The following is a 23,000-nucleotide window of genomic DNA, read 5'->3' as shown; positions in this document are numbered from 1 at the left end:
CTCTCGTAGATTCAGCAGTTTTGATTCCGGTTACAGTTCACCAACAGGGCCAAGGTTATTATTCCAGTCTTTTTGTAGTACCAAAGCTGGATGGCTCTGTTAGACCGATATTGAAACTAAAAGGGGCTCAATCAGTATGTCACTTACTACAGATTCAAGATGGAATCCCTGCGGTCAGTGATTGCAGTTTTAGAGCAACAGGAATTCATGATTTCGCTGGATCTCAAGGATGCGTACTTACACATTCCAATTTGGCCACCGCATCAGAGGTACTTAAGGTTTGCTTTGCAGTACAACAAAATCATTATCAATTTCAGGCTCTACCGTTTGGCCTCTCGTCAGCACCTCGGGTATTCACCAAGGTGATGTCTGTGATGATAGCTCATCTCAGATCCCTGGGAGTGATAATTGTTCCGTACTTAGACGATCTGCTTCTCAAAGCTCCGTCTCAACAGATACTCCTCCAACATGCCTTGCTGACCTACAATGTGCTAGTTCAGCACGGTTGGATTGTCAACTTCAAGAAATCAAGCCCGATTCCATTCTCGATACAGTGGATCAACGAATTTACCTGCCAGAACAGAAAGCACAAAGTATTCGTCATCTGGTACAGTTAGTGCTCACGCCACGCACAGTCTCGGTACATTTGTGCATTCGACTGTTAGGAAAGATGATGGCAGCTTTTGAAGCGCTCCAGTTCGGAAGATTTCACTCGCGTCCTTTTCAACTGGATGTTCTCGCACAGTGGTCAGGCTCGCATCTACAAATTCATCAGATGGTGCGGTTGTCTCCAAGGGCCAGAGTATCACTGCTCTGGTGGCTCCAAGTACACAATCTCACCGCAGGAAAAGGGTTCAGTCTGGAATTGGATAATTCTGACGACGAACACAAGTCTAAGAGGTTGGGGAGCAGTGGCCCTACATTGTCAGCTTCAGAGTCTATGGTCAGACCGAGAAATATTACTACTATCAATAAATGTCCTGGAACTCAGGGCAATTTACAACGCGCTGCGACAGGCAGTGCACATGCTCCAGTCTCACACTGTCCAGGTGCAGCCAGACGGCAGTCGCATACATCAACAAACAAGGAAGAACTCGAAGTCGCATGGCCATGCGGGAAGTTGCTCGAATCCTGAAATGGGCCGAGCATCACCAGGTGATATTGTCGGCAGTATTTATTCCAGGAGTGGACAACTGGGAAGCGGATTATCTCAGCAGTCAGGATTTTCATCCAGGAGAATGGGCATTAAATCCAGAAGTGTTCCAGATGTTGGTCCAGCGGTGGGGTTACCCACAGGTGGATCTAATGGCATCTTGCCAAAATCATCAAACAGCTCAGTATGTGTCCAGAACAAGAGATACAAAAGGCAGTGGCTGCTCTCACAATCGCGTGGCAGTACAGCCTCGTGTATCTGTTTCCACTGCTTCCTCGGTTGCTAAAGCGGATAAAACGAGAGTCTACGACAGTCATACTAGTGGCGCCTCATTGGCCTCAGAGTGTGGTTCTCGGATCTCCGCTGTCTACACGCAGACGATCCCGCTACGTCCAGACCTACTACAACAGGGTCCATTCCTGTAGCCTGAATTAGCGCGGCTGCGTTTGACGGGGTGGCTGTTGAAACTGCTCGAGACGAGAGGGCTTTCCAGAATCGGTTATACCAACCATGTTACATGCTAGGAAGCCAGTTACGGCAGCTCATTATCACAGGATTTGGCGTGCCTATATAGGATGGTGTGAAGCATTAAGAATTAGATGGAGGACTACGTTTATCTACACTAAAGGTGCAGGTCTCTTCCTGGTCAATTTACTTTCAAAGGCGTTTGGCCCTTTTGCCAACAGTTCACACTTTCCTGCAAAGTGTCCTCAGAGTTCAACCTCCATTTATACCACCTACAGCGCTATGGTTTTACAGTCTTCAATTTTTGAACCCTTATAACAACAAGTGGATGTTAAGTTTCTCACTTGGATAACAGTTTTTCTGCTAGCCTTAGCTTCAGCAAGGCGTGTTTCAGATTTGTGTGCCTTGTCATGCAACCCACCATATTTGGCGTTTCATGATGATGGAGCGGAACTTCGGACGAATCCCGCTCTCCTACCAAAGGTGGTATCTTCTTTTCACAACAACCAATCGGAGTTCCGGTATTATCAGAAGGTTCAGGAACTCCAGCTACTTTGGATGTGGTACGCGCACTACGCGTTTATGTAGCCCAAACATCAACAGTACATAAAACGAATACATTGTTTGTTCTCTATGATGCAGTCAAGATAGGTTGGCCAACTTCCAAGCAGACCTTGTCCAGATGTATTAAGCTGACCATACATCAGGCTTACCTTCATGCTAGTCTACAGCCGCCTACATCAGTTTCAGCTCATTCCACACGTTCTGTGGGAACTTCATGGGCAGCAGGTCGTGGAGCTTCTACGATGCAACTTTGCCGTGTGGCTACATGGTCATCAGTGCACACGATTGTGCGCTTTTACAAGTTTCATACGTTTGCGGCATCAGCATCTAGCTTTGGCCGCCTAGTGTTACAGGTGCCAAACAGCTCTCCCGCCCAAGGGGCAAACTTTGGTACATCCCAAGAGTACTCCAGTGACCCCTAGTGGATGAAAAAGAACACAGGATTTTGGTACTTACCAGGTAAATCCTTCTCTTTGATTCCACAGGGGGCACTGGACGCCCACCCAGAGCAGTTTTACCTGTGTTGTGGTAAGTTCAGTGGATCTTATGGTAACACATTCTCACCGACTGGTTCAATTGTTCAGGTGATTGTTATCTATTGTCGTGTCAACTGTGTAGTTGTCCATTCTGTTATAATGTTATATGTAATTCTCCATTGTTCATCCTCTCTATCGCTCCTGTTCGGATCAGTAAAAAACCCTGAGGTACTATGGGAGTATGGAGGAGGGTAGAGAGTTACGAATTTAAAATAAGAATTTACTTACCGATAATTCTATTTCTCATAGTCCGTAGTGGATGCTGGGGACTCCGAAAGGACCATGGGGAATAGCGGCTCCGCAGGAGACTGGGCACAAAGTAAAAGCTTTAGGACTAGCTGGTGTGCACTGGCTCCTCCCCCTATGACCCTCCTCCAAGCCTCAGTTAGGATACTGTGCCCGGACGAGCGTACACAATAAGGAAGGATTTTGAATCCCGGGTAAGACTCATACCAGCCACACCAATCACACCGTACAACCTGTGATCTGAACCCAGTTAACAGCATGATAACAGAAGGAGCCTCTGAAAAGATGGCTCACAACAATAAACAACCCGATTTTTGTAACTATGTACAAGTATTGCAGACAATCCGCACTTGGGATGGGCGCCCAGCATCCACTACGGACTATGAGAAATAGAATTATCGGTAAGTAAATTCTTATTTTCTCTAACGTCCTAGTGGATGCTTGGGACTCCGAAAGGACCATGGGGATTATACCAAAGCTCCCAAACGGGCGGGAGAGTGCGGATGACTCTGCAGCACCGAATGAGAGAACTCTAGGTCCTCCTCAGCCAGGGTATCAAATTTGTAGAATTTAGCAAACGTGTTTGCCCCTGACCAAGTAGCAGCTCGGCAAAGTTGTAAAGCGAGACCCCTCGGGCAGCCGCCCAAGATGAGCCCACTTTCCGTGCGGAATGGGCTTTTACAGATTTTGGCTGTGGCAGGCCTGCCACAGAATGTGCAAGCTGAATTGTACTACAAATCCAACGAGCAATCGTCTGCTTAGAAGCAGGAGCACCCAGTTTGTTGGGTGCATACAGGATAAACAGCGAGTCAGATTTTCTGACTCCAGCCGTCCTGGAAACATATATTTTCAGGGCCCTGACTACGTCCAGCAACTTGGAATCCTCCAAGTCCCTAGTAGCCGCAGGCACCACAATAGGTTGGTTTAAGTGAAATGCTGAAACCACCTTAGGGAGAAATTGAGGACGAGTCCTCAATTCTGCCCTGTCCGTATGAAAAATTAGGTAAGGGCTTTTATAGGATAAAGCCGCCAATTCTGATACGCGCCTGGCTGAAGCCAGGGCTAACAGCATTACCACTTTCCATGTGAGATATTTCAAGTCCACAGTGGTGAGTGGTTCAAACCAATGTGATTTTAGGAATCCCAACACTACATTGAGATCCCAAGGTGCCACTGGAGGCACAAAAGGAGGCTGTATATGCAGTACTCCCTTGACAAACGTCTGAACTTCAGGAACAGAAGCTAGTTCTTTTTGGAAGAATATCGACAGGGCCGAAATTTGAACCTTAATGGACCCTAATTTGAGGCCCATAGACAGTCCTGTTTGCAGGAAATGCAGGAATCGACCCAGTTGAAATTCCTCCGTAGGGGCCTTCCTGGCCTCGCACCACGCAACATATTTACGCCAAATACGGTGATAATGTTGTACGGTTACATCCTTCCTGGCTTTGATCAGGGTAGGGATGACTTCATCCGGAATGCCTTTTTCCTTCAGGATCCGGCGTTCAACCGCCATGCCGTCAAACGCAGCCGCGGTAAGTCTTGGAACAGACATGGTCCCTGCTGGAGCAGGTCCTGTCTTAGAGGTAGAGGCCACGGGTCTTCCGCGAGCATCTCTTGAATTTCCGGGTACCAAGTCCTTCTTGGCCAATCCGGAGCCATGAGTATAGTCTTTACTCCTCTCCTTCTTATGATTCTCAGTACTTTTGGTATGAGAGGAAGAGGAGGGAACACATACACTGACCGGTACACCCACGGTGTTACCAGAGCGTCCACAGCTATTGCCTGAGGGTCCCTTGACCTGGAGCAATATCCGTCCAGTTTTTTGTTGAGGCGAGACGCCATCATGTCCACCTTTGGTTTTTCCCAACGGTTTACAATCATGTGGAAGACTTCTGGGTGAAGTCCCCACTCCCCCGGGTGAAGATCGTGCCTGCTGAGGAAGTCTGCTTCCCAGTTGTCCACTCCCGGAATGAACACTGCTGACAGTGCTATCACATGATTTTCCGCCCAGCGAAGAATCCTTGTCACTTCCGTCATTGCCCTCCTGCTTCTTGTGCCGCCCTGTCTGTTTACGTGGGCGACTGCCGTGATGTTGTCCGACTGGATCAATACTGGCTGACCCTGAAGCAGAGGCCTTGCCTGACTTAGGGCATTGTAAATGGCCCTTAGTTCCAGGATATTTATGTGAAGTGACGTTTCCATGCTTGACCACAAGCCCTGGAAATTTTTTCCCTGTGTGACTGCTCCCCAGCCTCTCAGGCTGGCATCCGTGGACACCAGGACCCAATCCTGAATGCCGATAGGAGATGAGCACTCTGTAACCACCACAGGAGAGACACCCTTGTCCTTGGAGACAGGGTTATCCGCTGATGCATTTGAAGATGCGATCCGGACCATTTGTCTAGCAGATCCAACTGAAAAGTTCTTGCGTGGAATCTGCCGAATGGAATCGCTTCGTAAGAAGCCACCATCTTTCCCAGGACCCTTGTGCACTGATGCACTGACACCTGGCCTGGTCTTAGGAGTTTCCCGACTAGGTCGGATAACTCCCTGGCTTTCTCTTCCGGGAGAAACACCTTTTTCTGTACTGTGTCCAGAATCATCCCTAGGAACAGCAGACGTGTCGTCGGAATCAGCTGTGATTTTGGAATATTTAGAATCCATCCGTGCTGTCGTAGTACTATTTGAGATAGTGCTACTCCGACCTCTAACTGTTCTCTGGACCGTGCCCTTATCAGGAGATCGTCCAAGTAAGGGATAATTAAGACGCCTTATCTTCGAAGAAGAAGAATCATCATTTCGGCCATTACCTTGGTAAAGACCCGGGGTGCCGTGATAGTGACAGTTCTGTACCACAAACCTGAGGTACCCTTGGTGAGAAGGGCAAATTGGGACATGGGGGTAAGCATCCTTGATGTCCAGAGACACCATGTAGTCCCCTTCTTCCAGGTTCGCTATCACTGCTCTGAGTGACTCCATCTTGAACTTGAACCTTTTTATGTAAGTGTTCAAGGCTTTCAGATTTAAAATGGGTCTCACCGAGCCGTCCGGCTTCGGTACCACAAACAGCGTGGAGTAATACCCCTTTCCCTGTTGTAGGAGGGGTACCTTGATTATCACTTGCTGGGAATACAGCTTGTGAATGGCTTCCAATACCGCCTCCCTGTCGGGGGTAGACGTTGGTAAAGCAGACTTCAGGAACCGGCGAGGGGGAGACGTCTCGAATTCCAATTTGTACCTCTGAGATACTACCTGCAGGATCCAGGGGTCCACTTGCGAGTGAGCCCACTGCACGCTGAAATTCTTGAGACGGGCCCCCACCGTGCCTGAGTCCGCTTGTAAGGCCCCAGCGTCATGCTGAGGACTTGGCAGAAGCGGGGGAGGGCTTCTGTTCGTGGGAAGAAGCTGTCTGTTGGAGTCTTTTTCCCCTTCCTCTGCCCCGGGGCAGATATGAGTGGCCTTTTGCCCGCTTGCCCTTATGGGGACGAAAGGACTGAGCCTGAAAAGGCGGTATCTTTTTCTGCTGCGAGGTGACTTGGGGTAAAAAGGTGGATTTCCCAGCCGTTGCCACCAGGTCCGATAGACCGCCCCCAAATAACTCCTCCCCTTTATACGGCAATACTTCCATATGCCGTTTGGAATCCGCATCCCCTGACCACTGTCGCGTCCATAATCCTCTTCTGGCAGAAATGGACATCGCACTTACTCTTGATGCCAGAGTGCAAATGTCTCTCTGTGCATCTCGCATATATAGGAATGCATCCTTTAAATGCTCTATAGTCAATAATATATTGTCCCTGTCCAGGGTATCAATATTTTCAGTCAGGGAATCCGACCAAGCCACCCCAGCACTGCACATCCAGGCTGAGGCGATTGCTGGTCGCAGTATAACACCAGTATGTGTGTATATACTTTTAAGGATATTTTCCAGCCTCCTATCTGCTGGCTCCTTAAGGGCGGCCGTCTCTGGAGACGGTAACGCCACTTGTTTTGATAAGCGTGTGAGCGCCTTATCCACCCTAGGGGGTGTTTCCCAACGAGCCCTAACCTCTGATGTGAAGGGATATAGTGCCAATAATTTTTTAGAAATTAGCAGTTTTTTGTCGGGGGTAACCCACGCTTCATCACACACTTCATTCAATTCATCTGATTCAGGAAAAACTACGGGTAGTTTTTTCACACCCCACATAATACCCCTTTTTGTGGTACTTGCAGTATCAGAGATGTGCAAAACCTCCTTCATTGCCGTGATCATGTAACGTGTGGCCCTACTGGAAAATACGTTTGTTTCTTCACCGTCGACACTGGAGTCAGTGTCTGTGTCCGTGTCGACCCACTGAGGTAACGGGCGTTTAATAGCCCCTGACGGTGTTTGAGACGCCTGGACAGGCACTAACTGAGCTGCCGGCTGTCTCATGTCGTCAACAGTTTTCTGTAACGTGCCGACACGGTCACGTAATTCCTTAATTACGGCCATCCACTCAGGTGTCGACTCCCTAGGGGGTGACATCACCATTATAGGCAATTGCTCCGCCTCCACATCATTTTCCTCCTCATACATGTCGACACACACGTACCGACACCCAGCACACACAGGGAATGCTCTGATAGAGGACAGGACCCACTTAGCCCCTTGGGGAGACAGAGGGAGAGTTTGCCAGCACACACCAGAGCGCTATATATGTATAGGGACAACCTTACAATAAGCGTCTATCCCTTATAGCTGCTTATATCTGTTATTTTGCCAAATAAGTGCCCCCCTCTCTTTTTTACCCTGTTTCTGTAGTTGCAGGATGCAGGGGAGATTCTGGGAGCCTTCCTACCAGCGGAGCTGTGTGGGAAAAATGGCGCTGTGTGCTGAGGAGATAGGCCCCGCTTTTTTCTGGAAAACTGGCAGGGGTTAAATACATCCATATAGCCCAGGAGCTATATGTGATGTATTTTTTGCCAAATAAGGTAAATTCATTGCTTCCCAGGGCGCCCCCCCCCAGCGTCCTGCACCCTCAGTGACCGAAGTGTGAAGTGTGCTGAGAGCAATGGCGCACAGCTGCAGTGCTGTGCGCTACCTTATGAAGACAGGAAAGTCTTCTGCCGCCGATTTATGGACCTCTTCTTGCTTCAGCATCTGTAAGGGGGCCGGCGGCGCGGCTCCGGGACCCATCCATGGCTGGGCCTGTGATCGTCCCTCTGGAGCTAATGTCCAGTAGCCTAAGAAGCCCAATCCACTCTGCACGCAGGTGAGTTCGCTTCTTCTCCCCTTAGTCCCTCGATGCAGTGAGCCTGTTGCCAGCAGGTCTCACTGAAAATAAAAAACCTATTTAAACTTTTACTCTAAGCAGCTCAGGAGAGCCACCTAGATTGCACCCTTCTCGTTCGGGCACAAAATCTTAACTGAGGCTTGGAGGAGGGTCATAGGGGGAGGAGCCAGTGCACACCAGCTAGTCCTAAAGCTTTTACTTTGTGCCCAGTCTCCTGCGGAGCCGCTATTCCCCATGGTCCTTTCGGAGTCCCCAGCATCCACTAGGACGTTAGAGAAATATTTCTCTATGTGCCTATCCTGCTAACGCCCCGTCCATATCCCAAGAGTACTCCACTGTCCCCTGTGGATTTATAGAAAAGGAGGTGTCTGGTAAGTACCAAGATCCTATTATTTGCAGACATGTTTGAGCAGAAACACACAGTTAGTATGAGAACACAATGCAGTATTAGTGAGATATGCACACTAACCCAGACCACCCTGAATGGAGCGACAGAGGATTGGAACCAGCACACTAACCCAGACCACCCTGAATGGAGCGACAGAGGATTGGAACCAGCACACTAACCCAGACCACCCTGAATGGAGCGACAGAGGATTGGAACCAGCACACTAACCCAGAGCACCCTGAATGGAGCGACAGAGGATTGGAACCAGCACACTAACCCAGACCACCCTGAATGGAGCGACAGAGGATTGGAACCAGCACACTACACCACAGACCACCCTGAATGGAGCGACAGGATTGGAACCAGCACACTAACCCAGACCACCCTGAATGGAGCGACAGAGGATTGGAACCAGCACACTAACCCAGACCACCCTGAATGGAGCGACAGAGGATTGGAACCAGCACACTAACCCAGAGCACCCTGAATGGAGCGACAGAGGATTGGAACCAGCACACTAACCCAGAGCACCCTGAATGGAGCGACAGAGGATTGGAACCAGCACACTAACCCAGACCACCCTGAATGGAGCGACAGAGGATTGGAACCAGCACACTACACCACAGACCACCCTGAATGGAGCGACAGAGGATTGGAACCAGCACACTAACCCAGACCACCCTGAATGGAGCGACAGGATTGGAACCAGCACACTAACCCGGACCACCCTGAATGGAGCGACAGAGGATTGGAACCAGCACACTAACCCAGACCACCCTGAATGGAGCGACAGAGGATTGGAACCAGCACACTAACCCAGACCACCCTGAATGGAGCGACAGAGGATTGGAACCAGCACACTACACCACAGACCGAGCAGCTCCCCGCTGGGTGTTCTTTATGTGTAGAACCGTTGGTTATGCGCTCCCCCCTCACTATAACACCCTGGTACCAGTTACAGTGGTGATTCTGTGGAGGAGCAGTCTCGGCATGCAGCCTGTATCAGCAGCCGCCTCTGGTCCCGCTCTCCAGGAAGCCCCGCCCTCATAATGGCGCGCGGTCCCCGCATTTTATTTATACTGGCTTTCTACATTAACTGTGTAAAACGAGTATACACAACCCCCGTTCGCCATGCTGCCAGTCTGGGTACTCAGTGGGTACCGCGGCCCAGAGCCAGATGATCACCGTCCCTTCATGCCGCCAAATTGCATCGGGGACCCGCTAACCGGGTCCCCAGTGTAACACTCACAGCATCTACTTCAGCATCTGTTAAGGGGTGGCGGCATGCTGCCGGCGTGGGGCACAGCGCCTCAGGAGCTCCGTGTGCTGTCAGCTGGGATTACGAACCATTAACTCTTAGGAAGTTGGTTCGGTTCCCCCCATAAGTCCCATGACGCAGCGGACTGGTTGCCAACCAGTGTGCCAGAAAATAAATACCCCTTTCACAACGCCAATGCCGGATCCCACCCGGGAATTGGAAACGTGTCCTTCCCGGGTGGGATCCGGCATTGGACACTACTGCTGGCTTCCCCCAACCCGCCAAAATGCCGGGCGGGTTGCCATAGCAGCGGGTGGCAGAGGCGGCACTGGGAGAGGAGATCATCTCCGCACCGCCTCTCCCTGATGTAGTAAACAAGTCCCATCGACCCGGGAGCCCGTTTACGCTGCCACTGACCCGGTATTCAACCCAGAAATAACACGGCTTTATTCCCGGGCCAGGCGACCTAAGATTTAGACTATGGCCCTTTCACACTGCACGCCGACCCAGCAATATGCCGGGTTGATACTGGTTATTTGTGCGGTGTGACAGGGGTATAAAAGAAATTTCTGAAGAAAACTCTTGAGCAACAGAATGCACCCGGCTCCTTGGGCACATTTTCTAAACAGAGTCTGCTAGAAGGGGCATAGAGAGGGAGGTGCCAGCACACACTATCAGTTTCTTAAAGTGCCCATGGCTCCAGTGGACCCGATCTATACCCCAAATATACTATTCCCCAGTATCCAATGGGACGTTAGAGGGTAAGAAAAAAATAAATAAAATAGAGGACAACACGCACCCACGTAAATCCCAAAATACCCCCCCCCCCCAAAAAAAAAAGTACACAAAATTGTGTGTATACATTTCCTCCCATTACAATAGAATTCCAGCAGATACTGCTTTCTAGAACAGCTCAGCTGATAACTTGCCTCTAAAGCCATTAGATGGTCCTCTGTAGCCGTTGATCAAGCCCCTGCTGCCACGCTGCCCCCCTCTGGCCAGTCCTCGGTTGTTGTAGAAGGGTTGGTTGTTCCGGGGAAAGCCAGCATTCTGCTGTGTAGGTTGGTGAGACTGGTCCGATACTGGATGGTAAGTGTTTACCACTGAAAGACAGACATTAGGCATCACGTATGAGGATACAATATATCCACACACAGGGCAGAGAGCACAGTATATACCAGCAGATATAGAACGGCTAGAAGGGGAGACCGCTACTTTACAAAGGATCTAGTTAATATCCCAATGCACAGTATGCCAACATTCAGAATCCAGGCGGTAAGTATTGGGGTTAGGGTTAAAATGCTCGCTGGGGTCAATTGGGATTTTGAACATTGGGATTCCACACCCAACCCCCGGGATTCCACACCCAACCCCCGGGATTCCACACCCAACCCCCGGGATTCCACACCCAACCCCTTTCCATAACTCATCTTGAGCCCAAATGAAAGACCACCCTCTATTACTATTTGGAGCGTCCATCACACTCATCATTAGGCCTTGTCCACCTAGGGTTTATTATATGTTGTCACCTGATTGTAGCTGCTCTTGTTGAAGGTCAGACTGTTCCACCTGATGAGGTTGGCCGGGGAACGATGGACTGTAAGTGGTCTGGTACTGGTTCTGTTTGAGCGTTTCCGCCTCATTTACAGGAGGGACCGGTGCATTCATATTAAACACCTGACAGAGAATGGGAACATGAGACGATTGCTAGAGAGGACTGAACACAAATCTCCCAGCCACCACCTTTCCTGGGCGCTACTTAAAGCCACGCGTGAAGCGGTGCAGAAGGCGCTGTACACTTACTGTCTGCATAGACTGGAATGGGGCAGCATTCACATTGATACCACTGCTGTGCAGCGGCTTGTTGGACCCAGTCTGGAACACCTGAGGTTGGGAAGCAGCAGGAAGCGAGGAGGAAGTCTGCGTTGGATCTGGACTTAACGACAGAGAGGCCTGAAAAACAGGATAACGCGGATTGCCATTACTCCTTCAATTTATAAAAAGAAAGGCAGCACAGCTCCTCGCTGTAGGACTGCCTACCTGAATTTGCTCCATGGGATCTTTTGGGGATCTCTGTTCTGTGGGGTGAGAAGGCTGGTACATCTGGGAGCCAGTATAGCCTTCACTAGTGGAAGATACCAGGCCAACCTTGAACACAGGTTACACAGTGTTATTAGCCAGCACAGGAGATCATACCCAGCTGTAGCCGGGAGAGTCAGACACCAGCGTATCACTCACCTGTGTGCTGTCTGGAACTTGGCTGGGCTGAGATAGTCGTGTTTCAGAATGAACTGAGGGACAAATAAGAATTAATCATTGTAGAAAGAATAAGGAGCAGTTCAGCTGTGCCAACTAAGACTAGAAACAGAAAGGCTACGGGGTCTATTCAATTCATGTCGGATTCTTTCCGACGGAAAGGATCCGACAGTTCAGTATTCAATTTGAGGCCAAATACGACAATATCAATCTAACTTTTTTTAATGTTCGATTGACATTGGTCGAAAATGGGACTAAAACCTGTCTGATTTGGCTGCAAATCCGACAAGACACGTGGCTTATCTGCCGATCCACGTGTTTTCCGACAAGTCGAAATTGCCGACAAGCCAGAAAAACGGCAGCCCCACTGAATAAGTCGGATCATGGCTCAACCTAAAACTAGACTGTAGTTCCGATGGGAATTGAAGAGGCTCCTTTGGCAGCATCCCATTGGTTACACAAACCAGCCACCTGATGGCTTTCACAGGCCCATCAGTAACACACAGCGGCGGCAGCATCCAGCTATTTATTAGTCACCGACCGACAACACTCATGAAGGGCCGCTCATCCTCTGACACGGCTGCCAGTGTGCAGGAGACGGACCAATTGCAGCAATTCTAGTGCTGGGTACACACTGGGACAACGGGCAATCGTTTCCACATCGGAATGAACGCCCGTACACACTGCAGGGATGTTAATGAGAGTCAGAGCGCTCATGTTCCGTGCTTCATTAGCATAAACAAGGATGTTGGCGATAGCACTAGGTTTGGTGTGTAGCACATCAAACCCAGTGACTGTCGCCAGTGTTCGCGGGAGCGCACAATCCTGCGCGCACAATGAACGATGTAAGCGACAATGGCATTTTGGAAGGACATTGCTCCAGTGTGTACCCATCGTTAGGCCTGTCCCTGCTTATTACAGCACCCAATGAGCACGTCACGCGGAGGAAGGAAGGAGGCGCCATTCTGGTGGCTGCAAGGTGTCTGAGAAACAGAACAAGAGCACCGCACAGCCAATTTGTAGTTGAATTACCCACCAAGAATAAAATATATTATATATTAATCCATTTATCAGATATTATGCATTCTCACCTACCCTCAAATTGCCACACACTTTCTTGAAGTACACGTCTTACTGAGCTATACTAATCCTGACGGCTGAGAACACAATTAGCAAATTAAAAGCAGAAGACAAAACCATTCCTTTAGGAGCAACATGCACCACGCTTCGTTATGGTTAATCTAGTTTATGCCAATTCCTCTGACAAAAAAGCACCTAACACCGCACTTCATACACTCAGCAAATACAGCACTCAGCACAGGTATCGCTGGCCAGGAGGGAAAGCTGAAGCCACACCTGTATTTAGGAGTCTGACCACACAGATACATACCAGGCGGGCAAACCATCTGCGGCAGCTCCATGCTTTGAGCTGGGTTCATGGGCTGTGCCGATACAATGGCTGGGTCGATTGGTTGGTTTTCAAAGTCCAACATGGAGTCCTGTAAAAGCAGCCAGTGATGTGATGATCTAGAGAACATTGGGCCACAGCCCAGAAGGCTCTGCAGCATGGAAACAGCAGCAGTGTACTGACCTGCATGAAATTGTATGGACCTTGCATTTGGGCCATCAGATCCTGTACCCTCTGCCTCCGGACAATAGGATCAGGCTGGATTTGTGGAATAGCGTTTAGTGCGAGGGGCTCGGGAATTGGAGGGGATGCTGCTTGCTGTTGCTGGAGTGAGTTTACAACCTGTGGGGGGGGGGGGGGGGGGGGAAATAAGATATTACTCACCGGTGAATCTATTTCTCGTACTCCGTAGTGGATGCTGGGGACTCCGTAAGGACCATGGGGAATAGACGGGCTCCGCAGGAGACATGGGCACTTTAAGAAAGAATTTAGATTCTGGTGTGCTCTGGCTCCTCCCTGTATGTCCCTCCTCCAGACCTCAGTTAGAGAAACTGTGCCCGGAAGAGCTGACAGTACAAGGAAAGGATTTTGGGAATCCAGGGTAAGACTCATACCAGCCACACCAATCACACCGTATAACTTGTGATAACCATACCCAGTTAACAGTATGAACAATCACAGAGCATCAGATAAACTCTGATGCAACTATAACATAACCCTTATGTAAGCAATAACTATATACAAGTATTGCAGAAAGTCCGCACTTGGGACGGGCGCCCAGCATCCACTACGGACTACGAGAAATAGATTTACCGGTAAGTAAAATCTTATTTTCTCTAACGTCCTAGTGGATGCTGGGGACTCCGTAAGGACCATGGGGATTATACCAAAGCTCCCAAACGGGCGGGAGAGTGCGGATGACTCTGCAGCACCGAATGAGCAAACACAAGGTCCTCCTCAGCCAGGGTATCAAACTTGTAGAACTTTGCAAAAGTGTTTGAACCCGACCAAGTAGCCGCTCGGCACAACTGCAATGCCGAGACCCCTCGGGCAGCCGCCCAAGAAGAGCCCACTTCCCTAGTGGAATGGGCCTTAACTGATTTTGGCAGCGGCAATCCAGCCGCAGAATGAGCCTGCTGAATCGTATTACAGATCCAGCGAGCAATAGTTTGCTTTGAAGCAGGCGCCCCAAGTTTGTTGGAAGCATACAGGATAAACAAAGATTCTCTTTTCCTGACCCTAGCCGTTCTGGCTACATAAAACCTTCAAAGCCCTGACTACAGCAAGTAATTTGGAATCCTCCAAGTCAGTAGTAGCCACAGGCACCACAATAGGTTGGTTTATATGAAAGGATTAAACCACTTTCGGCAGAAATTGTGGACGGGTCCGCAATTCTGCCCTACCGCATGGAAAACCAGATAGGGGCTTTTATGTGACAAAGCCGCCAATTCTGACACACACCTAGCCGAAGCCAAGGCTAATAGCATGACCACCTTCCATGTGAGATATTTCAATTCCACCGTTTTGAGTGGTTCAAACCAGTGGGATTTCAGGAAACTCAACACCACGTTAAGATCCCAAGGTGCCACTGGAGGCACAAAAGGAGGCTGAATATGCAGCACTCCCTTTACAACCGTCTGAACTTCAGGTAGAGAAGCCAATTTTTTTTGAAAGAAAATGGATAGGGCCGAAATCTGGACCTTAATGGAACCCAATTTTAGGCCCAAAGTCACTCCTGACTGTAGGAAGTGAAGGAAACAGCCCAGCTGGAATTCCTCCGTAGGGGCATTCCTGGCCTCACACCAAGCAACATATTTTCGCCATATACGGTGATAATGTTGAGCCGTCACGTCCTTCCTAGCCTTTATCAACGTAGGAATGACCTCATCCGGAATGCCTTTTTCTGCTAGGATCCGGCGTTCAACCACCATGCCGTCAAACGCAGCCGCGGTAAGTCTTGGAACAGACAGGGCCCCTGTTGCAACAAGTCCTGTCTTAGAGGCAGAGGCCACGGGTCCTCTGTGAGCATTTCTTGCAGATCTGAATACCAAGTCCTTCGTGGCCAATCCGGAACAATGAGTATTGTTCTCACTCCTCTTTTTCTTATGTTTCTCAGCACCTTGGGTATGAGAGGAAGAGGAGGAAATACATAGACCAACTGGAACACCCACGGTGTCACCAGTGCGTCCACAGCTATCGCCTGAGGGTCTCTTGACCAGGCGCAATACCGCTGTAGCTTTTTGTTGAGGCGGGATGCCATCATGTCCACCTGTGGCAGTTGACACCGACTTGCAATCTGCGTGAAGACTTCCTGATGAAGTCCCCACTCTCCCGGGTGGAGGTCGTGTCTGCTGAGGAAGTCTGCTTCCCAGTTGTCCACTCCCGGGATGAACACTGCTGACAGTGCGCTTACGTGATTCTCCGCCCAGCGAAGAATTCTGGTGGCTTCCGCCATTGCCACCCTGCTCCTTGTGCCGCCTTGTCGGTTTACATGAGCCACAGCGGTGATGTTGTCTGACTGAATCAGAACTGGTTGGTCGCGAAGCAGGGTCTCCGCTTGACGTAGGGCGTTGTATATGGCCCTTAGTTCCAGGATGTTGATGTGAAGGCAAGTCTCCTGACTTGACCACAGACCTTGGAAATTTCTTCCCTGTGTGACTGCCCCCCCACCCTCGGAGGCTTACATCCGTGGTCACCAGGACCCAGTCCTGAATGCCGAATCTGCGGCCCTCGAAAAGGTGAGCACTCTGCAGCCACCACAGGAGACACAACCTGGCCCTAGGGGACAGGGTGATTAACCGATGCATCTGAAGATGTGATCCGGACCATTTGTCCAGTAAGTCCCATTGAAAGGTCCTCGCATGGAACCTGCCGAAGGGAATGGCCTCGTATGATGCCACCATCTTTCCCAGGACTCGAGTGCAGTGATGCACTGACACCTGTTTTGGTTTTAATAGGTTTCTGACCAGTGTCATGAGTTCCTGAGCTCTCTCTATCGGGAGATAAACCCTTTTCTGGTCTGTGTCCAGAATCATGCCCAGGAAAGGCAGACGAGTCGTAGGAATCAACTGCGACTTTGGAATATTTAGAATCCAGCCGTGTAGCCATAACACTTCCAGAGAACGTGCTACGCTGATCAGCAACTGCTCTCTTGACCTCGCTTTTATGAGGAGATCGTCCAAATATGGGATAATTGTGACCCCTTGCTTCCGCAGGAGTACCATCATTTCCGCCATTACCTTGGTAAATATTCTCGGTGCCGTGGAGAGGCCAAACGGCAACGTCTGAAATTGGTAATGACAATCCTGTACCACAAATCTGAGGTACGCCTGATGAGGTGGATAAATGGGGACATGAAGGTATGCATCCTTTATGTCCAGAGACACCATAAAATCCCCCTCCTCCAGGCTTGCGATGACCGCTCTGAGCGATTCCATCTTGAACTTGAACCTTTTCAGGTATATGTTCAGGGATTTTAAATTCAATATGGGTCTGACCGAACCGTCCGGTACTACAAACATGGTCGAATAATAACCCCTTCCTTGTTGAAGGAGGGGAACCTTGACCACCACCTGTTGATACAATTTGTGAATTGCAGTTAGCACTATTTCCCTCTCGAGGGGGGAAGCTGGCAGGGCCGATTTGAGGTATCGGTGAGGGGGCATCTCTTCGAATTCCAGCTTGTATCCCTGAGACACAATATCTATTGCCCAGTGAACCCACTTATGGCTGAAATTTCGGAGACGCGCCCCCACCAGGCCTAGCTCCGCCTGTGGAGCCCCAGCGTCATGCGGTGGATTTAGTGGAAGCCGGGAAGGACTTCTGTTCCTGGGAACTAGCTGTATTGTGCAGCTTCTTTCCTCTGCCCCTGCCAAGAAAGGACGCACCTCGGACTTTCTTGCTTTTCTGTGATCAAAAGGACTGCATTTGGTAATACGGTGCTTTCTTAGGTTGTGAGGAAACATATGGCAAAAAAATTTGACTTTCCAGCAGTAGCTGTGGAGACCAGGTCAGAGAGACCCTCCCCAAACAATTCCTCACCCTTGTAAGGTAAAACCTCCATGTGCCTTTTTGAGTCGGCATCACCTGTCCATTGCCGAGTCCACAGGACCCTTCTGGCAGAAATCGACATAGCATTTATTCTAGAACCCAGTAGGCTAATGTCTCTTTGAGCATCTCTCATATATAGGACAGCGTCTTTTATATGCCCCAGGGTCATCAATATAGTATCCTTGTCTAAGGTATCAAGTTCCTCAGACAGGGTGTCCGTCCATGCTGCTACAGCACTACACACCCAGGCCGACGCGATCGCTGGCCTCAGTAAGGTACCTGAATGTATATAAATGGACTTCAGGGTACCCTCTTGCTTTCTATCAGCAGCATCTTTGAGGGTAGCCGTATCCTGTGACGGCAGGGCTACCCTCTTGGATAAGCGTGTTAGAGCTTTGTCCACCCTAGGGGAGGATTCCCAGCGTAACCTGTCCGTTGGCGGGAAAGGATATGCCATAAGAATCCGTTTGGAAATCTGCAGTTTTTTATCTGGAGATTCCCAAGCTTTTTCACATAACTCATTTAGCTCATGTGAAGGGGGAAAGGTCACCTCCTGCCTTTTTTCCCCATACATATGAACCCTCTTGTCAGGGACTGGGGTTTCCTCTGTGATGTGCAACACATCCTTAATTGCTATAATCATATAACGGATGGATTTAGCCAATTTTGGCTGTAACTTTGCATCATCGTAATCGACACTGGAATCAGAATCCATGTCGGTATCTGTGTCAACAATTTTGGATAGTGGGCGCTTCTGAGACCCTGACGGCCTCTGCGACATAGGATCAGGCATGGGCTGAGACCCTGACTGTCCTAAGGTTTCAGCTTTATCTAACCTTTTATGCAAGGAATTAACATTATCATTTAAAACCTTCCACATATCCATCCAATCAGGTGTCGGCGCCGTCGGCGGAGACACCACATTCATTTGCTCCCGCTCTGTTTCCACATAGCCTTCCTCGTCAAACATGTCGACACAAGCGTACCGACACACCACACACACACAGGGGATGCTCTTTTTGAAGACAGTTCCCCCACAAGGCCCTTTGGAGAGACAGAGAGAGAGTATGCCAGCACACACCCCAGCGCTATAACCCAGGAATAACACAGTAACTTAATGTTAACCCAGTAGCCGCTGTTTATATTGATTTTTGCGCCTAATTATGTGCCCCCCCCTCTCTTTTTACCCTCTTCTACTGTGTAACCGCAGGGGAGAGGCTGGGGAGCTTCCTCTCAGCGGAGCTGTGGAGAAAAAATGGCGCTGGTGAGTGCTGAGGAAGAAGCCCCACCCCCTCAGCAGCAGGCTTCTGTCCCGCTTCAATGTACAATTTTTGGCGGGGGCTCATACATATATACAGTGCCCAACTGTATATATGCTAAACTTTTGCCAAAGAGGTCCCAATTGCTGCCCAGGGCGCCCCACCCTGCGCCCTTACAGTGACCGGAGTATGTGAGGTGTGTGTGGGAGCAATGGCGCACAGCTGCAGTGCTGTGTGCTACCTCAGTGAAGACCGGAGTCTTCTGCCGCCGATTTCGAAGTCTTCTTGCTTCTCATGCTCACCCAGATTCTGTCTTCCGGCTCTGCGAGGGGGGCGGCGGCGCGGCTCTGGGATCGGACGACGAGGGTGAGATCCTGTGTACGATCCCTCTGGAGCTAATGGTGTCCAGTAGCCTAAGAAGCAGGACCTATCTTCAGAGAGTAGGGCTGCTTCTCTCCCCTCTGTCCCACGATGCAGGGAGTCATAAAAAATACTTTCTTACAGCAAGCTCAGGAGAGCTCACTGAACAGCACCCAGCTCGTCCGGGCACAGATTCAAACTGGAGGAGGGACATAGAGGGAGGAGCCAGAGCACACCAGAATCTAAATACTTTCTTAAAGTGCCCCTTGTCTCCTGCGGAGCCCGTCTATACCCCATGGTCCTTACGGAGTCCCCAGCATCTACTAGGACGTTAGAGAAAAAAAAAAAAAAATACCGATCCAAGAGGCAAAAATACACCGGCCTGGAACTGGTTACCAAGTATGTGATTTGTTCTGCGCCGCTGATAACATGAACACCAAATGGGCCACAGACACGGATACAAGAGAAGACTGTCAGGGGAGTCACAATAACCTTTACAATGTCTTACTTCCACGGTTTCTACTGTCCACTCGTCTACTTGTTCCTTCTCGCTGCTGAACTGGTTTTCTGACATGAACTGTCGGTTCACGAACTGCAAGACAAGAGTGGTCAAAGTCAGTGTGTGCAATTATACAAGTGACGTGGCTCACTCGCTAAGTGGGTGGAGGGTAAAAGCAGCAACAACACAGACACAACAGTCTCAGTCCCCGTGTGCCGTAGCCACCACCAAAAAGCAGTGGTGCAGTCTCATACCAATGTGCGTGCCGGAACTTACTCATTGTACATCAACGGGAACTATTCAGGATCCGCGGGATAGACATTCACGCAATGTCGGTATTTCTGCAGCCGCGTCATTATGGTCGCACAGCGCACGTGTTTGAGGGTGGGATGTACTAATGTACATCGCCGCCCTGCGCCACGATGCTGATCGCATATGTACTTACATATGCGATCAACATTGCGGAGGACAGCTCTTCCGATAAGAGCTGTCCTCCGTGATGCACAGCGGCAGCCTCACTTCCGGGATTCAGCCCCAGGAGTCAGTCTGCGCATGCGCAGGGTGACCGCAAAGCATGCTGGGAGGGATCCGATCACAGCGCCGCGGAGAGAAGCCCATAGGCTTCGGCGAACCCCGCCGCAGCTCTGACCTGCCGGCCGGGGGATGGTACATCAGGAAAATGCGGTAAACAGGGGGTTTACCGCATTTTCCGCTTAGTACATCCCGCTCGGAGTATGGGTACACACCTAAAGCTTTGTCTGTCTGGTGGGAACACAAACATGGTAATGTATGGGAGCAAATGATAATGGACGATTTGCTCCCAGACGTTGGACACAATGGCCGTTCAGATTGATTTAACAAATTCATCCAAACACGAGTTTCTGTTTTCCAGTGTTTGGGAGCAGATGATTGAGATTTAGCAGATTTGTGTTCCCACCAGAAAGACTGGGCAGATAAATCTTTAGGCGTGAACCCATCTTAAGTCGCACCGCGCATGTACTACGAACGGTCTTTTCATGGCTGTTGCAGACGCGACTAATTTGCTAAGTGACTGACAGGCAGGGATAGGTTGTTGGTGACAACGAAGTTGTTGTGGCAAAATTGCAGGCGTCTCGACTTTTTCGGGGCCACGTCACAACGTGCGACTGCTACTTCGCATGCAGCCAAAATGCCTCCAGCCCCGTTCTGAGTGACCAGGTGGTTATCTCAAAGTCCAATGTTCGCCCGATGGCGGCATCTCTACATGCAATCGACGGATCAGAGGCGCTGCCAGAGGGCGCCTCAATACATTATGCGGCATTTGCATATTTCCTGCGTACAGATTCACAGCTGTGATTACATTACCACATATCAGACTCCGGCCCAGCATCACTCTACATAACAACCGCTAAGGAAAGTCATTATGGGAGCTACAGAACATAGGAATACACAGAAGAGCCATCTAAATAGAACAACCCACCCGTCAGCAGCTTTAGGAGGGGTGACTGCCAAAAAGGCATTTTCCATGTAAGCTGCTACACCAAGCAATAATCTCATCTGCCAGTGTGCAGGGCAGCGCCATCTGTATCCGCACAAAACCAGTGTCACCACAGCGCTATCTGTATCCGCACAAAACCAGTGTCACCACAGCGCTATCTGTATCCGCACAAAACCATAGTGTCGCCACAGCGCCATCTGTATCCGCACAAAACCACAGTGTCACCACAGCGCCATCTGTATCCGCACAAAACCATAGTGTCGCCACAGCGCTATCTGTATCCGCACAAAACCAGTGTCACCACAGCGCTATCTGTATCCGCACAAAACCATAGTGTCGCCACAGCGCCATCTGTATCCGCACAAAACCAGTGTGTCACCACAGCGCCATCTGTATCCGCACAAAACCATAGTGTCGCCACAGCGCTATCTGTATCCGCACAAAACCATAGTGTCGCCACAGCGCCATCTGTATCCGCACAAAACCACAGTGTCACCACAGCGCTATCTGTATCCGCACAAAACCAGTGTCACCACAGCGCTATCTGTATCCGCACAAAACCAGTGTCACCACAGCGCTATCTGTATCCGCACAAAACCATAGTGTCGCCACAGCGCCATCTGTATCCGCACAAAACCAGTGTCGCCACAGCGCCATCTGTATCCGCACAAAACCACAGAGTCGCCACAGCGCTATCTGTATCCGCACAAAACCATAGTGTCGCCACAGCGCCTTCTGTATCCGCACAAAACCACAGTGTCGCCACAGCGCCATCTGTATCCGCACAAAACCACAGTGTCGCCACAGCGCCATCTGTATCCGCACAAAACCACAGAGTCGCCACAGCGCCATCAGCATCCGCACAAAACCATAGTGTCGCCACAGCGCCATCTGTATCCGCACAAAACCACAGTGTCGCCACAGCGCTATCTGTATCCGCACAAAACCACAGTGTCGCCACAGCGCTATCTGTATCCGCACAAAACCAGTGTCACCACAGCGCTATCTGTATCCGCACAAAACCAGTGTCACCACAGCGCTATCTGTATCCGCACAAAACAATAGTGTCGCCACAGCGCCATCTGTATCCGCACAAAACCACAGTGTCACCACAGCGCCATCTGTATCCGCACAAAACCATAGTGTCGCCACAGCGCTATCTGTATCCGCACAAAACCACAGTGTCGCCACAGCGCTATCTGTATCCGCACAAAACCATAGTGTCGCCACAGCGCTATCTGTATCCGCACAAAACCACAGTGTCGCCACAGCGCCATCTGTATCCGCACAAAACCAGTGTCGCCACAGCGCTATCTGTATCCGCACAAAACCAGTGTCGCCACAGCGCCATCTGTATCCGCACAAAACCACAGTGTCGCCACAGCGCTATCTGTATCCGCACAAAACCACAGTGTCGCCACAGCGCTATCTGTATCCACACAAAACTACAGTGTCACCACAGAGCTATCTGTATCCACACAAAACCAGTGTCACCACAGCGCCATCTGTATCCGCACAAAACCAGTGTCGCCACAGCGCTATCTGTATCCGCACAAAACCAGTGTCGCCACAGCGCTATCTGTATCCGCACAAAACCATAGTGTATCCGCACAAAACCACAGTGTCGCCACAGCGCTATCTGTATCCGCACAAAACCATAGTGTATCCGCACAAAACCACAGTGTCGCCACAGCGCTATCTGTATCCGCACAAAACTACAGTGTCACCACAGAGCTATCTGTATCCACACAAAACCAGTGTCACCACAGCGCCATCTGTATCCGCACAAAACCAGTGTCGCCACAGCGCTATCTGTATCC

The 23,000-nt window shown here is 50.1% G+C and overlaps 1 protein-coding gene across 3 annotated transcripts in view; it reads right to left on the bottom strand.

Moving 5' to 3' along the window:
- CAPRIN1 (cell cycle associated protein 1) overlaps positions 1-23,000 on the bottom strand; it is a 159,506-nt gene that overhangs the window by 33,124 nt on the left and 103,382 nt on the right. For 2 of the 3 annotated variants that reach the window (XM_063946260.1, XM_063946261.1), the window contains exons 9-16: positions 19,713-19,796; positions 13,719-13,877; positions 13,518-13,626; positions 12,110-12,162; positions 11,912-12,019; positions 11,675-11,824; positions 11,401-11,548; positions 10,801-10,974 (exon numbers count right to left, since the gene is read on the bottom strand). In XM_063946260.1, the coding sequence (XP_063802330.1) occupies positions 10,801-10,974; positions 11,401-11,548; positions 11,675-11,824; positions 11,912-12,019; positions 12,110-12,162; positions 13,518-13,626; positions 13,719-13,877; positions 19,713-19,796 (985 nt within the window). Of the gene's footprint in view, positions 1-10,796; positions 10,975-11,400; positions 11,549-11,674; positions 11,825-11,911; positions 12,020-12,109; positions 12,163-13,517; positions 13,627-13,718; positions 13,878-19,712; positions 19,797-23,000 lie in introns of all 3 variants that reach the window. The other variant, XM_063946259.1, reaches the window with a different exon arrangement.

Source organism: Pseudophryne corroboree, chromosome 11 (genome assembly GCF_028390025.1).
Source record: "Pseudophryne corroboree isolate aPseCor3 chromosome 11, aPseCor3.hap2, whole genome shotgun sequence".
Lineage (NCBI taxonomy): Eukaryota > Metazoa > Chordata > Amphibia > Anura > Myobatrachidae > Pseudophryne > Pseudophryne corroboree.
The sequence above is the reverse complement of the archived record's forward strand: the minus strand, read 5'-3'. Positions and strand labels throughout refer to the sequence as shown.